Source organism: Xyrauchen texanus, chromosome 32, assembly GCF_025860055.1.
Source record: "Xyrauchen texanus isolate HMW12.3.18 chromosome 32, RBS_HiC_50CHRs, whole genome shotgun sequence".
NCBI lineage: Eukaryota > Metazoa > Chordata > Actinopteri > Cypriniformes > Catostomidae > Xyrauchen > Xyrauchen texanus.
In genome coordinates, this window is record NC_068307.1 from 11,723,002 (window position 1) to 11,745,012 (window position 22,011).

The following is a 22,011-nucleotide window of genomic DNA, read 5'->3' on the forward strand; positions in this document are numbered from 1 at the left end:
ATAACAGACTTGAAATTAACAATGTAATTTATATTTATATAAATGTAATATTTCACACAAATGCAAAAATCACTTCTTAGTAATTTTGCCCATTGACTATGGTGTCTAAAAACTGTAATGCACTCATGCCATAAGACAGTAATTTCAGTTTAGCCAATTCTGAAGTTTAATAGTCAATTCTGCACTAAATCTATCTAACAGAGTTGGGATGAATTCTGAATTTAAGAACTGACTCCCTTCGAGTTCATTTCAGTTTGAATTTTAATTCTTTCTATCTATCTATCTATCTATCTATCTATCTATCTATCTATCTATCTATCTATCTATCTATCTATCTATCTATCTATCTATCTGTCTGTCTGTCTGTCTGTCTGTCTGTCTGTCTGTCTGTCTGTCTGTCTGTCTGTCTGTCTGTCTGTCTGTCTGTCTGTCTGTCTGTCTGTCTATCAATCAGTCTATCAATCAGTCTATCTATCTATCTATCTATCTATCTATCTATCTATCTATCTATCTATCTATCTATCTATCTATCTATCTATCTAAGTAATTTGATCTCATTATGATATGGCCCCAGTATCATGGATTAAAAAAAAAGGAACAAATAACTCCAAATGAACTTAATTCTGAATCTCAGAACTTCAGAATTAACCAAACTGAAATTTAAAAACCCAGACCCTGCAAGTGCCTGACTCCTGGTTTGCTATGCCCATGTAATGCCTTTTTCAGGGCAGGCCAGATCATGAGGCAGGCATTCAGGAAAAACTAAAAAGTCTGAAATACTGTACCGCCTGACCTCCCATTGGTGGCCCTGTAGCCTGTGGAGCACATAACAATAATAAAAAAAAAAACAGAACACATATATACTCTACGGTCAAGACGTTGAAAGATGCTCTAAAGGGAAATGCTACAAAAAGTGCTAGAGGCCATTTCGGGGGCGGTTTAGTGGTGTCAAAATGTTCATGTTTTTAAGAGTTGTGTCTTATTATTCTAGAAGCATTGTTCGCATCATACAAATGTTTGCCTGATATGTTATGTAAACTTGTTTCTTTGCATGCTCGTATTTATTGAGGCATGTAAAATGTCTTTCACAATATCTCTGGCACACTCACCTCTGCATGATGTTCCTCATTCTGCTGAAGCACCTCTATGACCAACTCGGCCAGACGGAGTGTGTCCTCAAGCTTTTTAGCAGGTGTGACTAAGCGCCCTACATTTTCTGCGGCACAAAGGTAAAACGATTAATCTGGACACACAGTCAGACAGACAAACACACACATACTTGCTGCTTTTTTTATGCAATTTCGCTGCACTGGGATATTTAAACTTAATGTGTAAATAAGTCTACCATTTAGTGCAATACAGAAAATATATCTAATATCTTAATGCTTGTAATTGGCTAAAGCTTTATTTTAAGCCTTATACAACAAATGTCAAATCACAAGCATAAGTGCTATAAAGGACAAAAAATTATTTGATTAAAATTCTAATTACAGAGGAGGAAAGCTAAAGTTCCCGATTAAGTTCTACATTTAAATTAGAATTTCATAAATGCAATCTCTGGGGCGGGAAATGATTTAATGAACCACAAATTAGCAACTGCATATATCAACTCTGCTGTCTTAGTTAACAACTTAACATAATCTTGACACTCTGTCAACACTCAGCTCTGCAGACATGAACCATAATGAGTCAATAAAGAGCAATGCAAGTATAATGAGTCAAACCAAGGAACTGAGGAAAAATAGGATAAAAAAAAAAATTATAATAAATACAGTATGTTAAAGTCATCATGCATAATGTTCAGCACATGCAGGAAGTGGTGTCATCTCATTTCCTACCTCTCTCTCTCTTTCTCTCTCTCTCTCTCTCTCTCTCTCTCTGTCAATACACTTTCACTTCATTAAAACATGTCATACTTATAATGTACCCTTCATCGTCTATCTCATCTTCACCACTTAAAAGATGTCTTCTGTCAGCTGATGACGCGAAGAACGACAGAAGTAATTCAAACAGGAAACGTCTCTTCAGCTTCCAGAGTAAAGTTTAAAGAACAAATATTCTGACATTAAATAACTACTTTTAAGGACTAAATAGGGGGCTGTGGTGAATATGGAAATATGTTCTATGTTTTTTAGCATGATGAATACACAACAGAACATAAAATGTGAAGCAAACAGTTCAAGTGGCGTACTGTTGGCTAAAGATGGGACTGCAAAGTAAACACACATTGATGAGACCGTGGTGCATGTATACACTTTTTTATATACAAACTATATAGCTTCAGTATTGGCTGAGAGGGTGTTTGGACACCATTTCGAAATATTAGGAGAGTGTCTGTATTTTTTGTAGACTACACATCAGATTTGTTTGCCTAGATAAATTGCAAAAACTGCTTGGCTGTTGTCAGCTTTGAACAAATAATTGTCAAAGAATTATTTATGCTGTGCCTGTTTTTGAGGTCTTTCAGAGCGTCATTATTTGGCACTTCGAAGGAGGAACACAAAGACGAAGAAATATCTTTGCTTTTGATGAATAAGTGATGAAGTGATGAATATCAAAACAAAATTAACATCATTTGGAAGAGTTACACCCTCCTCTCAGTCAACAGTGCCTTCATCACTAAAGTCAAATCACACGGCCCCTGATTGTGAGTTAACCCTCTGACCTCTCCTTAAATTGTATCTCAGTCATCTTCTGCTCCTTTGGTACAATCGTGTTTAAAAAAAGTCACATTTATGGTCAATTAAGGATTACTGTCCATGCAGGGTTTTTAACATTTTGTCGGAGAAATGTCATGTAGTGCAATATCAGGTACTTCAATATCAAAGGGAAGAATTTTTCATTAGCATTTTTTATCTTTGTATTATGTTCCAAAACATCAGGAAACTTTCTTTTGTGTACACAAACAAAAATTTAAATACCTGATTTGCCTGATTCAAGACATTTTAGGCCTTAAAGGAATATTCCGGGTTCAATACAAGTTAAGCTCATTCGACAGTATTTGTGGCATAATATTTATTACCACAAAAATTAGTTTTGACTTGTCCCTTCTTTTCTTTAAAAAAAGCATAAATTTGGAAGTGGAATGTGAATGGGGCCAATCCATAAATGTTAAAATACTCACTGTTTCAAAAGAATAGCCACAAGACATTAACAATATGTGCGTTAACTTGATATTAGTGTGATAAAAAAAAACTTATGTGACAGGGTGGAGGGTGGGCCGGGACGTGATTCCACACACCTGGCCCCTAATCAGGCTAATCAAGCCTCAGAGAGGGATAAAGGCCGACTGGTGACTGCAGTCGGACAGAGAGAGAGATTTACGGACAGCTGTCTGACACCTTTGTATGTTTGTCTTTTTGTTTCAGTTTTATATAAAAACTATTATTTATATTTTCAAGCTGGTTCTCGCTTCCTCCTTGCCATTAATTCCTTTACATTGGTGGTGAATCCAGAAAAGAGGAGGTGAGAAACGGCTCGACAATATAAATAATAGTTTTAATATAAAACTGAATCAAAAAGACAAACATACAAAGGTGTCGGACAGCTGTAAATCTCTCTCTGTCCGACTGCAGTCACCAGCAGGCCTTTATCCCTCTCTGAGGCTTGATTAGCCTAATTAGGGGCCAGGTGTGTGGAATCACGACCCGGCCCGCCCTATGCCCTGTAACAACATACTAACCATTTCTGTGTAAAATCATAACCAATTTTACAACTTTGTTGCCATGATGATGTAATGTCAACAAACCCTAAACGGCTGTAAAAATTACGATTTAAACAACTTTACAGCTTTTTACAGCTTCAATTATACAGAAGAACTATTGTAAATTCTTTTATAAAATTCTGTCATTCACTGTCATTAAACCCAGCAAAAATTTGCCACTATTCACTTCAGTTGTAAGTGCCTCAATGTAACCACTATTTTTGCTTTTTTTTTTAAAGAAAAGGAAGGTTGAGTCGAATTTTTTTTTGTAATCAACATTCTATCAGGTAGACTTGCAGACTTGAGTGAGATTTAAGATTATATTTATTTGATGAATATAAAACAGAAAGGTAATGTCTCTCTTTGGTGTAGACCCGTCTGGCGGTCCGAAGAAGTTGAAATCGGAACCTTCATATCCTGCCAGATATAGGAGGCAGGGGCAAGGAGCCTACCCACAAGCAGGACAGGACTCAACTGGTGGTGGTGGGGTGGTGGAGGTTGTCGTGTTAGCACACTGAAACATCAATGTGATAGATTGTGAGCAGACTTATAAAGCAACAGCTTACATGTGATTGGCTAGGAATTACCCAGATAATGGTGCGATGATGTACAGCTGCTAGTCTTCCCGCTAGAACTACGCTGCGCTTACATTTATGCCTGAATGCTGTCGATTGAGCTTTACTTGTACTGAACCTGGAATATTCTTTTAATGAAAGGGAGGGTTTCTAAATCTGTCCATTAGCTATCTGGATTTGAACTGCAGCTTGTGGTTTAAATTTACTTAGTTTTTTTCTGTCCAGGTTTCAGAAACCATCACTTCATAGGGTGTTACCACTGGTAATGTGACCATATTTACTCCAATGGAGCAAAATCAGCAATATGATGTGGATTGAATAAAATCATAACCTTGCATCATCATTGCCATTTAGCACATTAGAGGTTTTTTTTAATTACACACACACACAGCGCAGAGAGAGTATCACTTTAATCATATTTAAAAATGACCAAAAAATTATAAAAAACTTTTATGTCATTTTTTAATGACATAAAAAGATTATGAATAATGCTGAGTTAAAGAAATACTCACTCTTCATGTTCCATAGACTGGTAACGGCTCCATAAAGCACTTACCAGCTCATGGAAAAATGCATCTTCAGTTGGATGCAATGCATGGTAGACTTTTGGAGACACTGGAATAACGTTGTCACAACATTCCCATGGCTATCTTTATCTCTGTTAACGGTGCCATGTGAATGCTATGAGTTGGTTATGTTTTGCTGATTTGGGAAAGGGGCTGTTTTAAAATGTATTTAATAATGAGTTAGACAAAAAATGTCACCTGGATCCTTCTGAGATTTCTCTACTAAAAAGAAATGGAAGAAGGAAGAGAAAGGAAGAGGGAAAGGAAAGGGGAAGAGAAAGGCAAAGAGAAAAGGAAGTAAGGGTTAGCTTTCATTCTGTTTCAAAAGTGAGAGTTGAAAGAGAAAGACAGAGAGAAGGAAAAAGGAAAGCGAAAGAGGAATTTAAGGCCAAGGTTTTAGTCTCTCACAACTGTCTGATTCTGAAAGACCTGCAATCCACTTTATCATTAAGTGGTGGATTATGTGAAAGAAACTTTTACAAAGTTGTTGTTTTAGGTTGGACAAAAAAACAGACAAAAAAAGTTTGACTCAAAATCATACACAGAAAAATCACAGTAAAGACGCACAGTGAAAAGCTGTCGGAGTGGATAACAGACAAAAACGTACAACACTTGTGGTTAGAAACACAATGACTCAAAGTACACATACTTGGACCCCTTTGTCAGAATCCCTGTTTTGTTTCTTGATTCCATGATGGAGGTCACTTTAATCAGCTTCACATAATAAATTCACACTGTACCTGACCAGTATTGTGTAAACCTAGGACACATCAAAAAAGGTGGGGAGGAGTGACTTACACCAAAGCAAAGTAAAAATGCATTCAAGTCACAAACAGTAGAATATGCAGAAAACAAAAAGAACACACTTTTGGAAGCTGACACACTCAGAAGGACTGAACAGACCAAAGCTGACAGGAAGACCTGTGGCTGAATCACTCAACCTAAGATCCAACAGACGGAAGCAACACACTTAAAGAAAAAGGCAAGCAGACTGCAAGCAAGAGAAGAGGGTCGTGTCGGTCAGGGTCAGGGAGAGGAGGGTGTGAAAAAATAACCGTTTGCGAATGTGCTTGTATGTGTGGTTGTATACGGGATGAGAAACCATAAAAGAGTAGAAGGGGTGGTGGTAAAGTGATGGAGTGGCTGCAGATGAGAGGGTACTCACGAATGGTTAAATCCATCACTTGTGACGCCAAACAGAAGACAGGATGCTCATACATTTCTCTCTTTTTCCCTATAAAAGAGGATTGGTGCATGCAAGAGCAAGGGGTCAGAGGAGAAAGAGAAAGAGAGAGAAGCACAACGGCTGCATGTGCATTAAAGGGCTCAGTGTCCTGACCAAATTAGTTGTGTGCAAAGTTGCCTGACAAAAGTTGGCCTTTAGACACTGCTCTGTGTCTGGTCATGTATGGCATCCTTTTTGTGGCCAGAATGGACAGAATGTGGCTTTGGAAGAAGTACCTGGAGATATTAGGGATCACTCAGTCATGTTACTGTATGTTCTGTAGTCAGCAATGTTTAAAGGGATAGTTCACCCAAAAATGAAAATTCTCTCTTTATTTATTCCCAGATGTGTGACTTTCTTTCTTCTGTTGAACACAAACAAAGATTTTTAGATGAATATCTCAGCTTTGTAGGCCCTTTCAATGCATGTGAATGGTGACCAGACATTTGAAGCTCCAAAAATCACATAAAGTCAGCATAAAAGTTAACCATACAGCTCCAGTGGTTTAATACATGTCCTCTGAAGCGATGAAATCACTTTGGGTGTGAAACAGATTAATATTTCAATCAAATTTACTATAAACCTCCACTTTCACATTCACTTTCAGTATGCCAAAGAATGTGAAATTGGAGATTTTTAGTTCAAATGGATTTACATATTGACCTGTTTCTCACCCTCATCTATCATAATGCTTCTGAAGATATGGATTTAACCACTGGAGTCTGGATTATGAAGTATGGATTATTATGGACCCACAGAGTGGAAATCTTAATTTGTGTTTTGCAGAAGAAAGAAAGTTATACACATCTGAGATGGCATGGCTGAGTAAATTATGAGAGAATTTTCATTTTTGGGTGAACTGTCCTTTTAAGGCTAGAACTACAGAAAACACCTTGCTAAACCAAACCTACAATACCAGTAGTTTGTGATTGTTTTTAGCATCAGGTGCTAGATTGTTAAGGCTTATTCACAGCAAGCCTGACATCTGGGCTCAAAGATATTGAAAAAGAAACATCTAAAGGATGTCTTTTGGTCAGTTTGGGTTAATACAAAAGGTCATTAGGAAACAACACAAACATTCTCTGGCAAAAAGATACTAAGAGTTTTTCTTCAGTATCTGCAGTACCTATTTGTTCATGGACATGGACTATCACTGAAAATGATCGTGAGAAAATTTATAAATGTAAATTCCACACAAACATAATTCATTGTTGAGCAAACAAACAAGATGCTCAATCAAGCTGGCCATTATTTGACATCAAAACAATTATTCAATTAGACCGTCTGTATTTGAGCCACAGCTTGTCCTTGTCCATGTCTATGAAAGAAAGCATCACAAATGTGTGTTGCTTGAGTGGGCAATCCCAGCTTTGCACTGTATATTGGCTTGTCAAACTGGTTCAACAAGAAAGGGCTCCAAATAAGAACCAAAGCCAATAAACAAGAGTAACGCACAAATGGAGGGAGCGAATATAGAGAGACAGAGAGATATAAAGAGAGAGAGAATAAAGACAATGCAGCTAGTAAAAAGGTAGTGATTCTGCACTAAACAGGTGAAGCGGGCGAGCTGGAAAGGCAATAAATAGCTGGAAAGGAAAAGTACATTTGCTGCTGTACAATATTCTAAACCTAAAAGCTAAACCACAGGAAAGAGGCAAAGATCCACAAAGGGCAGCAAGAAACCATCGAGCAGACCAATATGGCTTAGAGGCCAGGATTTGAGAATAGGAATTGAATGCATTTTTACTTACACATTTCTAGAACCAGATTTAATACTGAATGAAAAATAAAAATACAATAACAAATCTGGGCCTAAAAATATTCAAAAAAGAGAGGGAGCAGTCTAAAGGCTGGTGAATCAGATAAAATCATGTAAACATCTCTTCTTAACAGGATTTAAGCTGCTATATATGTGAACAAGCTGAAGTTGGATGGGATAAAATAGATTATTATTATTATTATTATTATTATTATTATTAAATATATTGATAATTAGGGCTGCAACTAATGTTTATTTTGATAACCGATAAATCAAACGATAATTAGAACGATTATATGGTGATTATTGCAATGATTAATCATTAGCTCTTAACCGATTATTCAGCTTGTGCTGACTTAAAAGGTTGTATTAAACGTGCTTACTAACAATAAAGAGGACAAAATCATCTTTTAAAAATACCTATAAATGACATTCACTGAATTAAAGTTTTATTAAGTTTAATTCAGTTAAGAAATTCACTGCAAAAAGAAAATCCTATTGTTATCAGGTGTTTTTGTCTTGTCTTCCATTTAAAATGGTCTACAAATCCTTCAAATAAGATACATTTACATGAGAACCAGCATATAAGATATTTAGACTTTCTTTAAGAGAATGTATCTTAAATATACAGTAAGTGTATTTTGTACTTGGTTATACATCTGCGAGTGCGGTAAAGACAAAATATACTTTTTTTAAAGGATTTTTAGATATTTAAAAATATTTATATTTTTAATATTATATTCAATATCCTCAGATAACAATTTTTTCTTCTGGAGTATAGCTGTGTGGCAGGGCGGAGGGTGGGGCAGGGTCGTGATCATACACACCTGGTCCCTTATCAGGCTAATCAAGCCTCAGAGAGAGATAAACTATTAAACTATTATTTCTATCGTCAAGCTGGTTCTCGCCTCCTCCTTTCCACTGACTGCTTTACACTGGTGTCGAAACCCGGGAAGGAGAAGGGATACGCCATAGTAGAGTTCTCGCCACTACCGTCCACCCCAATGGAGCAGCCGCAGCCATCTGCCGGGGGACGAGGAGCCCGGCCGTCAGGAAGAGGACGGCGGCCGCTGACCGCGAGGGGAGAAGGTTAGGAGCGGTTAGGAGCTGCCACAAGCTGCTAAAGAAAATGTATGTTGTTTTAAAAGAGTTTTAGATATTTATATTGGAAAACAAGCCAAAACAAAAACAAATCAAAAACATATTTTGTTGCAGTGTATAATGGGGCGAATACTATCTCTCTCACCTTTCTGCTCACATCAATCCATCTTTAACTCACAAAAAAACAATCACTCTCTTATAAATAAAACTGTCTATTGCCTGTGTATTTTCTTCACGATAAGAAATGCACAGTGACATATATTATGATCAATAAGTCATGAGCCATCACGTTATAACTGCATTAAGCATGCGTGCTTGAGGGATGAGCATCCCCACGCAAGAGCACGCAACAGTCGGGTGCAGTTTCAATGTCTCCCCTTTAGATCAGGGCATTCGCGCAGCTCGTACAAGAGGTGCTGACCGCACAGAGAAAAGCCAGTTTCGGAGTTTGTAGTTATTTACATGATCTGCTTTCTTATTATTTGAATTTGAATAAAGCTATAACACATTAAATATAACTGCATTAAAGATGTAACACCGGGGTGTTTCCTTTAAAGACGTTTGACAAACAAGTTTTGCTTCAGCGGCGTGGCAGCTCCAGCTCCACTTATTCCACAATGAGAGTGCTTCTATATTTATCTTATTTTTGTATTTTTGCTTTATAATTCCCTCATACTTTGTGATCTACATCACCTGAAAATGCAAGAGCATCTGGACTGTGAGCTGTGATTTCTTCCTCTCCTCAGTCAGGTGCGAGCTGCAGTGCTGCTCTCACCTATCATCATTAAAGTTTATTATGATCTCTTGTTACGTTAAATGAGATCAAATGACTATTAGACAAAAAAAAAAATTGGTTGGCAATTTTTTATTGTCGACGTTGTCGATAGCGTCAACTAATAGTTTCAGCGCTAATGATAATGATAATAAATAATAAATAAACACTTTATCTACCTTGACAACAGTCAGAAACAGTATTAATATTGTTAAGTAAATTTGATATATGATATACACTCACTGAGAACTTTATTAGGTACACTATGTTCCTAATAAAGTGCCCGATGTGGTCTTCTGCTGTTGTAGCACAGCCGCCTCAAAGTTCGACGAGTTGTGCATTCTGAGATGCTATTCTGTTCACTTAATTTGTTCAGAGAGGTTATCTGAGTTACTGTAGCCTTTCTGTCAGCTCAAGCCATACTGACCATTCTCCGTTGACCTCTCTCATCCACAAGGCCTTTCCGTTTCTGCCGCTCACTGGATGGTTGTTGTTTTTAGCACTATTCTGAGTAAACTCAAGAGACCGTTGTGTGAAAATCTCAGGACAGCAGTTACAGAAATACTCAAACAGCCTGTCTGGCACCAACAATCACTGATTTCTCACTTTTCTCCCCATTATGATGGTTGATGTGAACATTAACTGAAGCTCCTGACCTATATCTGCCTGATTGTATGCATTGCACTACTGCCACACAATTGGATTAGATAATTGCCTGAATGAGTAGGTGTACAGGTGTTCCCAATAAAGTGCTCAGTGAGTGTATATGATATCTGAAATAGAGCATTATTTGTATTACTTTCTAAACAAAAATAAGATATTTAATAAGTTGTAAAATATGACTAAGATAGCCTTACTTAACAATGAGTTAATTATTAATTACCGCCTTATTCATGCTTAACTAGTACATTAGTGTGGACCCTTTAAATAAAGTGTTACCAGTTATATATATACTGTATATACATATATATATATATATATATATATATATATATACTTAATTTGTTAAGTAAATTTAATCAGATGAAATCCAATTGTTCACTCGAATAAAACACATTAATTTAGATGTTACCACATGAAGCACATTTTTAGGTTACATCACAAAACATATTTATATAAAATGTACACAGTATCATTATATATGAGAAACCACAAAAGATAAGCCATTAAGAATTCACTACTGATCCATTCTAAGCATTTCTATGATGACAAAAACAATAGTACATCATCAATGTCATGTCAGCACTGTCGCCAAGAGTGGAATACGGGTTAGTTGAGCATCACTGTTGTTAAGCACAGTATCCAAGAGAGGAATATGTGAAGTACTATTTAGTACTCTATCAACATTGAGAAGACAGGGTAGAAAGGAGAAAATGTGTGCAAGAAAAGAATATGTGCTCCCTACCTTCCACCTTGGCATATTCTGAGAGACGCTGGTAGTTAACCAAAGCTGCCTGCTCTAGACATCTACGGATCACTGCTTTCACCTCATCCTGAGGTACAGGTGTCACAATGTCTTTCATCAGTACCTACAAAACCCAAAAGAAATGAGTAATTATCGTCTGTTATACAGTATATATATATATATTGTATATACACACACACACACACACACACACACACACACACACACACACACACAGTAGTTTATTGTGAATTTTCTTGAAAAAATACAAAATCTAAAATCACCAAAGACTCAATATTGCATGTGGTTGCTTAATATTGAAAATTCATGCAAGATAACATCAAAATAGTTTATTTGGTCAAATAAAAATGAGCCAAAAATAAAACTGGCACCACACCCTTTCAAGCAGCGACAATGTGGCTTTTAAGGCTCCTTCTGGTCGTCCAAATGGAAAGCAATACCTTAAGAAAGAAAATGTTATAGTATATTTAAAACTGATATGAAGTGCGACATTACAAATCCCCAGTTAAAATAGCTAGAAACGATAAGAATATCCTAGTATAATCCAGTTTCACACAAAATTTACATTTATGCATTTAGCAGTTTCACACAACTACTGAGAAAATATATATATCTGAAAAATTTTATAGCCTACTGCATACACCATTATTATCTCTAGCTGTTAATAAGGTGGTACATTTGATGATGTGTAGACTAGCAGTGACTTACCTGAAGTGTGTGATCTGGTTTTCAAGCAGCACACGCAGTCGTTCTTTGATATCTTCAAAATGTTCTTTCTCTTCTACTGAGACAGTACCGATTCCATCAGGCCTGAGGCAACACACACAAACAGAAATGAATGCCACTGCTCCACTCATTAGGGTAACAAGGGTCACAGATACAAACAAAGCGTCTCGTGAAGGGATCACGAACAGGCCAGACACATTTATATTACTCCAACACTATAAATAATTTTCAATTTATGGCTGTGCTGTTTGAATAAGCTGTTTAGAAGGTATGTGTTAGAAATTTCAGAGAAAGTGCCTTTGGCTTCTTAATTAACCACATAGACTACTACTGTGAAAAAAATAAAATAATAATTAAGGGTGAGAATTTTTTTTGTTTGTCCCAGGTCCTTATTTGGACTATATAATATGTTATATAACATATTTTTGTTACAGCTCTTGCATAAACAAGAGAACATAATCAAACCACATTGGCATAATCAAACCACATTAATGCAAGTGTCAACTATATCATAAATGTTACCCTTTCCATATTGGTAGTTTAATGAATTGTTTTGTGCTTCATAGTTGTTTTACTTTATAAATGTTGCCCCTGCTATTCAGGCATGTCATCAAAAAAAAGGTCACAAAACGTGTGCGTGTGTGTGTGTGTGTGTGTGTGTGTGTGTGTGTGTGTGTGTGTGTACATGTTTATACTACATTGTGGAGAATAAAAATGTCCACACAAGGATAGTAAAACCTGAGATCACCTCCCTTGTGGGGCCCACCCAGTAGTCCCCATGAGGGAAATGGCTTATTAAACATACTAAACTAAGTTTTTTTTTCTATGTAAAAATGCAAAAAGTGAGGGTTACGTTTAGGGGTAGGGGATATAAATTATTGTTAGATCTGTATAAAATCCACAAAATGCATGGAAGTCTATGGAGAGTCCACACAATGATATAAAAACAAGTTTGTGTGTGTGTGTGTGTGTGTGTGTGTGTGTGTGTGTGTGTGTGGTGAGAGGTTGAACCCCTGTGTACTGATAGCAGGGGGCTGTGTTAATCCTTGCCAAGTATTTTGTATTGTGGAGGACTCTTTATATGGCCATGAACAGGGAAGGGGGTCTGAGTTAGGCCCTTCCAAAAGGAGGGGACGACACACTCAAACACACACTTGACTGTCTATCTACTGTAAATGGGGACATAGCATAGATTGTTTATCATAGGGCTAATAATAATAACTACAGACTAACCTTAACCTTAATAGAAAAACAAAAACACATTTTTAGAATTAACTAATAAAATCGAAAAACATAATTTCTTTTATTTAAGAATGGATTTTTTTCCAAATTAGGAAGTCCCTGGGAGTGTTCACACACACACACACACACACACACACACACACACACACACACACACACACACACACACGTTTCTTTTTGTGACTCTATAACAGAGAGAGAGACTGTGGGAAATAGTTAATCTGATATGTCTAGTGCCACTCCTTACCATACTTGGAATTAGCCAAATTACCATGTTGCCATTCATCACTTCCTGTACGTTATATAGATTCCTTTATGACGTCATCTGCCAGTTGGGATTAACAAGTTTGTTTTGTATAGGGGAGATTGCGTGTAGTTGCCACAAGGGAAACTAAAAGATCCTATTTACACTAAGCGTAAATAGCAACAAAAAGAGTCTTTGCACTAAGCGCAAATATATTTATATGTTAGCAGATACTATTTGCTCTCCTAATTAAATACAGCATACAGCATAGGAGCATTACTGCTGCATATTTATTGTGTCCAACATGCACACTACAACAACCCCTAAACCTAACCCTAACCTTCCCTTAAAAAATGTAACCATGATTAGTAACCACAAAATTAAACATGCTTAATATATTAACACCATATTACTGTAGTAACACTATGGTGAATTGCATTAAAACTGTGGCTACCACCAAAAACATAGTTACCACAATATTACTATAGTAAAACTGTTAACTGTGAACAAATCACTGTGAGGAAATCAAGCTTTATCTTCAAATTTATTTATTTAATAGTCACTCTGATACAGGTTTGAGTCTAAAATCTAATTGTGAAAATGTGTTTTTTTCTTACAGTGGTTAAGTACAGTATGTTGGTTTCAAACACAGGTTAAAAAAACCTCTTTTAAATAAGAATAGTTTTTGTGAATTTAACCTCCAAATTAAAATCTAAATATTATAGTAATATATTGCTTTTGGGTAAACAAGTGATCTCAATAAAACCACACGGGTGTACATTCAGGCAAGGGTCTATATTATAAAGTATATGACAACTATATTATTCTAACAGAATGACTGTGGTCTCAGAACATTTTTATTGTAGCAATTAGTCAGGTGTGTTTTAAATGTTACAAATATTAATTAAAACATTTGTTGACCAAAACTATATTTCTGTATGTATACATTTATGCTGTTTCAAGAATTATTTAATTTCATAATTGTTTTATTGTTACTGAAAAGTTTATAATAGGCTGCTTAATAGCCGTTCCATCATGAAAACCTACCCCACATACCCCAGCTTTTTTGTAGCCAAGACTTTAAGGTATGTGCCTATACACAAACTGACATTCAAATATAAACCTATCCGACAAATATTTACTGGATAAAAAGTGTGACAACTAACCACGATCTTCCCTATGCTACTTTAAATGCATTATCCAATCTCATTCCATGTATAGATGAGTGACTCCACTACACTGCAACTGATCTCCTTATGGTAACCTGTCAAACCCAATTGATTTGTGCATCATATGTGACATCTACACCTCTCACTTTCTCTGTATGTCTCTCACTATCTCTCAGTTACCATGTCTTTCCACTAGTTGACACATACAACAGAGGTCACTTTTTAAGTATTTTTGTGAACATGAAGCGGTGACCCTGTCACAAACCTCCCCCCTAAAACCCCCACCGATCTCTGGAACCCGTCTGACATGACAGCCATGGTGGTACCCCTGAAATCCCTCCCTCCCTCTTACCCCTCCTTTTCTTTTTCTTGCTGTCCTTCACCATGCACTGGGCTGACACGGGGAGCGGACTGACAAGAAGCGTGTCATGTCTCCTGCTCCTCAAACCGCTGTCACGGCGACCCGTGCCTCCACTGTCACATACACTCTGCTCACAGCCCTCCTTCCATCTACCATGTCACAAATGATAAGGAGCCGGGCCCTTTAGTCACACTCTGCTTAAAAAATGTATGTGTGTCTGTATGTGTGTGTTAAACTGCGTGCAGGTGACATACGTCGACTCTGAGGTTTCAGAGATTGATTTGATTTACATTTGACATTGCTATTTGAAACAACATTTTATTAAACTATAGCAAGTACAACACATGAACAGTATGATATGACTAATGTCATTTGGTGGTACTACTGGAATTATGTAAGTTGTGCATTTATTTAGACTCAATAAGTGCCTGAGAAAATATGAGTGTTTCATGTGAAACTCAATATGTGCTTGTGCCAGCTGCGTTTCATGAAATTTCAGTGTGAAAGTCATGAATCCTCTTCTAGATTTGTCTGATTTGTTGCATTATCTCTCTGATATATGATAATGAATGGATATATGAATCATATTGTTTACTAATCTTTCTTATTATAATATTTTTTTTATGTTACACTATCTGGGCATTTTGAACATACATTTGTGATAGATATACGCGCCGTGTCTTTAAAGACCTGAATATGTGAGAGTGTTTGGTGAAATTCCCATGCATTTAAAGGTTAAAATTAAAAGCTGTATGAGTTAATATTAGTTAATTCATTATAAACTGACATGAACAACAGTAGGCTATTTTATATAAATACTGTAAAAATATTTTGTTCATTGTTAGTTCAGGATACCTAATTCATTAACAAATTTTAACAAATAGAACTTTATTATAAAGTGTTACCTATACTTTTACGAACCATTGATTACCATGTAAATACCATATGGTGTAAGAAAAGGTTAATGATTGAGTATGGAATATAAAGTACATGATATTGCCATCTGATACCATTTCTTCACCATGGTACCACCACAGTACATTTTTGTAAGTGTCATTTTAAGAAAATTCTGTCCCATGGAAATATTGGTATTTCAACCATTTCCTATCATTTTAAACACACTACATGAATCATGCATATTCATAGTAGTTTGTTATGATTGCAAATATGGTGATCCAGATATGGTAATTGTGCAGTCGAATCATGTCAAACAACATCAAATCCACAGTGTCACTGTCTGTGACACTTGTAGATTATTTGGCTATTAATATTAGAATTGGAGTGTAATGCCACAAGGTGCAGGTTGAGGGCCATGTCAGTTATAAAGAGAGCGGTTGGCTTGACGTATGGTTTTGGCAAGAGTAGACAGGATGGACTGAGGCCTTGGACAACTTGGGACGAGTGATGGGGAGAAAGAGAGATGACCTCTCATCCTGTCAGCCCTGACCTTAAGGCACATTGTCCCTCATCTTTCTCTCTCTATCTCTCCCTTCTTGTTTCTCACTGGTTCGACACATGTCTATCACTTTCTGTTTGCCTGTCTCACCCTCTGTCTTCTCTCTCACACAGGCACACACATTAGGATAAACAAGGTTTGTTTCAAACTCAATTGAATATTGTATTCATTTTAATGATAATAATACATTTCAAATACATATTTGATTCCAAGGATATTTTTGTTGACTTTAGTGTGATAATTGGGTTGAATACAATCTGGGTCCTGAAGCAAGACCAGTTGAGAACCACTGCTATGAACACTTTGCTACTTTGCACATTCTCAAATAACACAATTGAACAAAACACAAACAATCTCACACAAAGAAAAGGTTTAAATTAATTTGCCACCTTGCTTCACTTAGATGTCCCAGTTTCAAAGGTTGGGGATGGGAACACAAAACCACACCCAAAAGAGAGAATTGTGTTTATATTATCACCTTCTGGGGCTTGTGACCACCTGCGACTTAGAGTCCCTTTTTCTCCAGACAACGATGATTTTGTTCTATTTCTTAGAGGGGTTTAAGGGGTCAAGGGCTCAGGGCAATCCAATCAGTTTTGTTTGAGAACAGACCGAAATATAACTCCTTTTGTTCTGAGATGGTGCAAGGAAGTATAATCGAGCTTGAAATCTTTGCCATAAGACTGCTGGTGTCAAGATTTAAAGTGAAAAGGGAGTTACATTTTGGTCTGTTCTCACCCAAAACCGAATGGATCACTTTAGAAGACATGGATTAAGCAACTGGATTACCTTTATGATGCCTCAATTGCATTGTATGAAGCTACAGAGCTGAAATATTCTTCTAAAAATCTTTGTTTGTGTTCTGCTGAAGAAAGGAAGTCATACAGATCTGGGATGGCATTAGAGTGAGTAAATGATGAGTGAATTTTCATTTTGGGGTAAACTATTTCTTTAATATTATACTTCTATTTGATCTATCCCATAAAATACTTTTGTTGGTGTGACCTAATATAGTCAAATTGATTCATCATATTAAATCATATTTTTGACTTGAATAACACCAGTTAACTTGGCCCTATCTGCTCCAGGGGCGCCGTATCATGGCTGACCCCAGCATAGCTGAGAAATGCGGAAAAAAATAATTTCACTGTATATGTGCAAATGTATAATGTGTGACAAAATAAAGGCTTCTTCTTCTTAATTTAGATGTTACCACATAAAACACATTTTTAGGTTCTCTGACAAAACATTTTACTGAGAAAATATTTGAAAGATCTACTGAGAAAGCAAATTGGCAACATGAGATCCTTGTTGAGTAGTGATGAAACTGCAGCGGGATATTGGGAGAGAAGCATTATTACCTGTGACCAGTAATGACGCTTGAGGTGAAAGGATGGGTTTTTTACGAAACGCTGAGGATAGTTAGTCCTTTTGCAGCCATAGAGACTTTTTGTTCTTTGATTGTTTTACTTTACCTCTGTTTCTGCCCATGAGTGGACCGTGGATGGACAAACAGATAAAAAGGGAGGAGGGTGAAGAGAGATGGAGTGATTTTAGGTGGAAGAGAAAGAGAGGAACTTCAGGTGAGAGAAGGATGAATGACAGAGAGAGAGAGTGAGATATAAATGACTGAAAAATGTTATTTTGTTACAAATGAGACTCCGATGAATATGAGTTTTTTCATACAATGAAAGTGAATGGTGACTGAGAATGTCTGTCCCTAACATTCTGACAGAACATAACATTTGTGTTCCACAGAAGAAAAAAGTAATATTGGCTTGGAACAACATGATGGTAAGTAAATGATAACACAATTTACATTTTTGAGAGAACTAACCCTTTAAGAAATAGAGAGAGCGAGAAAGGGGGAAATGGGGTAGATATTTGGAGGTTATCAGTACCTGTTGCCATGCACATGAGAGGCGCAGAAGGCAAAGCTGTAGTGCAGTAGTGTGGGGTCGATCATAGACCCTTTCTCGGCCCTTGCCAGCAGATCGTTCAAGTAGCACAGATGCCGGTGACATCCCCTTACCCCGTACCTGGCGCAGTACTCATCTAAAACAAACACCTGACCTGGACTGAACCAACCCTGAAAAGCAAACACAATGCAGTGTTTTCAGATCATCAGTTACTAAGCATGTGGCCGGACAAACTTGTGAAACAGTGTAAAAAGTGGTACACAGCATTACCTTAAAGGGACAGTTCACCCACTGATAAAAATGATCTCATCATTTACTTATCTTCATGCCATCCCAGATGTGTATGGCTTTCTTTCTTTTGTTGAATGGGTACCAAAAATTTGAAGCTCCCAAAGGACGTAAAGGCAGCATAAAGTAATCCATAAGACTCCAGTGGTTAAATCCATGTCTTCAGAAGTGATATGATAAGTGTGGGTGAGAAACAGATCAATATTTAAGCCCTTTTTATTACCATCAATATCCACTTTCACGTTCTTCTTCTTTTGTTTTTGGTTATTGACATTCTTCATGCAATCAAAATGATTTTGTATTGATCTGTTTCTCACCCACACCTATCAAATCATTTCTGAAGATATAGATTTAACCACTGGAGTTTTATGGATTACTGTTATGCTGCCTTTATATGCATTTTGGCACCCATTCGCTTGCATTGTGAGGACTTGCAGATCTGAAATATTATTTTAAAAAGTGTTCAGCAGAAGAAAAAAAGTCATACACATCTGGGATGGCATGAGACTAAATGATGAGAGAATCTTCATTTTTGGGTGAACTATCTCTTTAAGGGACTATTTTATACCTGATCTAACCCTCAAAATGAGTTTTGGTGAAACCTACTTTAGTCAGATTGATTCAGTAGTGTTAAATTATATTTTTTACTTGAACAAAGCCATTTAGAATTGACCACATAGAGCACATTTTTAGATTTACATTGTTTTTATTGTAGTACACACACGTCACTGAATTGTCTTTGCAATGTTTTCATTTTCATCTAAATTTTTAGAATGTTTCTTTATTTGCAATATGTCGCGTAAACATTCCAGTTGTAAGTTAGAATGATATTTAGCAGTTGTTTTTTCAAACATTTATCATGTAGAATGAATAGTGGGTTTCAAATGTCTAAAGCAACATTTACGATCTGTTTTTTGTAATATTATTTAGCCGTGGAAATAAACAAAAGTTAAGTGTTACAATAAGCTATAAAGCTATACAAATAGAAGTTAAGAGTTTTGAGCTGAAGAAGAAATCTTTAAGTTTCTGCACTATTCCTGCACTATTACTTCGGTTAGTGTGTCAGCAATCAAATAAGCATATGTGTGACATTGACCATGTTAACTTTGCTTCCACTGAAGCCTGTAAGATCATTCTCTCTTTAGCATTCTCAGTTCATGTTAGGATAAAATGGATCATCAGGTTTTGCAAAAACTTGTGAAAATCCAAATACATTTCTATATTATTTTTCAACCATTTGATAAAACCATTTGTAATTATTATTATTATTTTAATTGGAAAAATGCTAAACAAATGCTTGTCCCAGACATTTGGATCTCACTGTATGTACTGTATGTTTGCCTATTATTAGTTGTTTATCAGATGTTTGTACACAAATAAGACTTAGAATATGATGCTTTCCAGATGATGCACCTTTCACAGATATCTTGGCAATGTACTGTATTTGCACTGTAAATCTGTGACGTATTCTTCCTTAGCAAAAGCAAAGAAAGATAAACGTTTCACAATTGCATGGGCAATCCTCAAGAAGTTTGTGTTGTAAAGCCACCTTGAGCTAACTAAATTGAATCAAACTGTGATAATAGACACTAAAGGGGTAGTGTTAACCAGGCTTTTATTATATATGATTGCAAATTGGATAGCCATAGCCCTGACTGATTAGAAAGCTAATTTACCAGGCAGGAGTAGGAATCGTTGAGTCTGTGGTCCAGTGTCAGACGCTGAACCATCTCAAACAGCGAAGCGTGGTCAAAATTGCAGGGATTAGCAGAGATGAACTCATCCATTCCATGTTTCTGTGCTCGGTCTGCATCTGTGTGTGCGTGTGTGTGTCCGTGTGTGTGTGTTTGTGTGTGCGTGCGTGTGTGTGTGCACGTGTATGAAGAGAGAGAGACATGCTTAAAAATCATACACAACATACAAAGAGAATACACCTAGGTTTCTCACCTGAGCCAGATAGATTGAAGTGAGCATCAAAAGTCATTGTCAGCTTGCATTACAGTGTTTTGCCTAATTCAAGGTGCATTATAAGCATTATAAGTATAAAATATCTATCCTTTAATTTTATTAGAATACATAAATTTTACATTATAAGATCCAGTGGATTAGTTTAATTATGCTTTTTAATTGTATAATTTTGTAAAGTTATTTAAATTATGCGGCAATTGAATTGTGTGTGCTGTTTGCTGGTATATTTTACTTTAATGTGTGTCTTAGACTGAATAGAGAACCTCACTGGTTTGGCTTGGTAATCCAAAAGGACCTGTCTGAGCCAGTGTCTCTCAGTCTGGCCCTGCTAATCAAACAACAAGCATACATTCACGCTTTCCCCTCCCTCCCCATTCATTGCCCTGTCCGCAGGCCACTACCCCCCCTCAGGGCAACCCTAATTAAAGAAAACCAGTGCCTCTAAACCCCGGACTGGGAGAGAGCCAGCCGTGGAGCCCCCCTACACTTGCCAGGCATTGTCAATTAAAGGGACTAAATAAATTCAACAACACATTTTCTCTTTCCTCTGTAATCAGTAAGCTTAGGTATTACATCTGGGTCTGCACAAATAAGCAGGGCCGTTTCTTAAACCTGCCACTGGTCAGGGGCCATTCTTATTCTAATTCACCCAAAGGCTTTAGAGCCATTGAACACAACCCTCCTCCATAGCGTCTGCGCTTTACAGGTTAACTCAGAAACAAGACTTAAAAGTGCTTATCTGTATAATGGAAGTTATACATTTTGCTTGAACAAAATACAGAATAATTTGGTAGCACTTTACAATAAGGGTGTACCTCTTAACCTTACTTAATGTGAAATAACAATGAACAGTACTAACCAAGATTAATAAATGCTATAAAATATGATTGCTGATCATTTGTTCTCGATATCTATTACATTAACCAATGTTCATAACTAGAACCTTGTTTTAAAATGTAACCAATAATTGTCTACATTAGATTTAATGATTATTTATGCAGGGTTGCATACATTTAATATATGCTATTTAAAAATTTTAATTTTGGTATGACTTTATGGTATCTCTTTACAATAAGGTTGTAGGCCTATAAATTACCATTAATACATAGTTACCATTATCTAACAATGAACAGTATTTATACAACGTTTAAATATCTTTTTCAATTTTTACATACACAGTTTAACATTAAAAGTTGTATATGTTAACATTGCTTAATATATTATTAACTAACATGAACTTACAATGAACAATAGTATATTTATAAATTAACATTAAACAAAATAAAAAATGCTGTAAAATATATTGTTCATTATCTTATGCATTACCTAATGTTAACGTATAGAACCATGTTCTAATGTGTTACAAACTTTATAATATTTGTCATTAATACCGTTAACAAATGTTATAACATGACGTAAGGTTTAACAGATGTTATGAAACATTTAATCATATTTATACTACAGATCCGTTAAGCATTATTTAAACATATAATGATTTTTAAAGACTTATT

The 22,011-nt window shown here is 36.3% G+C and overlaps 1 protein-coding gene across 2 annotated transcripts in view; it reads right to left on the minus strand.

Moving 5' to 3' along the window:
- The window catches only part of LOC127625621 (calcium-dependent secretion activator 1-like), a 142,355-nt gene that overhangs the window by 42,756 nt on the left and 77,588 nt on the right, over positions 1–22,011 (minus strand). For both annotated transcript variants that reach the window (XM_052100907.1, XM_052100906.1), the window contains exons 13-19: positions 20,209–20,345; positions 18,227–18,414; positions 11,836–11,937; positions 11,504–11,567; positions 11,107–11,230; positions 5,043–5,066; positions 1,110–1,216 (exon numbers count right to left, since the gene is read on the minus strand). In XM_052100907.1, coding sequence (XP_051956867.1) covers positions 1,110–1,216; positions 5,043–5,066; positions 11,107–11,230; positions 11,504–11,567; positions 11,836–11,937; positions 18,227–18,414; positions 20,209–20,345 — 746 coding nt within the window. The remainder of the gene's footprint in view (positions 1–1,109; positions 1,217–5,042; positions 5,067–11,106; positions 11,231–11,503; positions 11,568–11,835; positions 11,938–18,226; positions 18,415–20,208; positions 20,346–22,011) is intronic.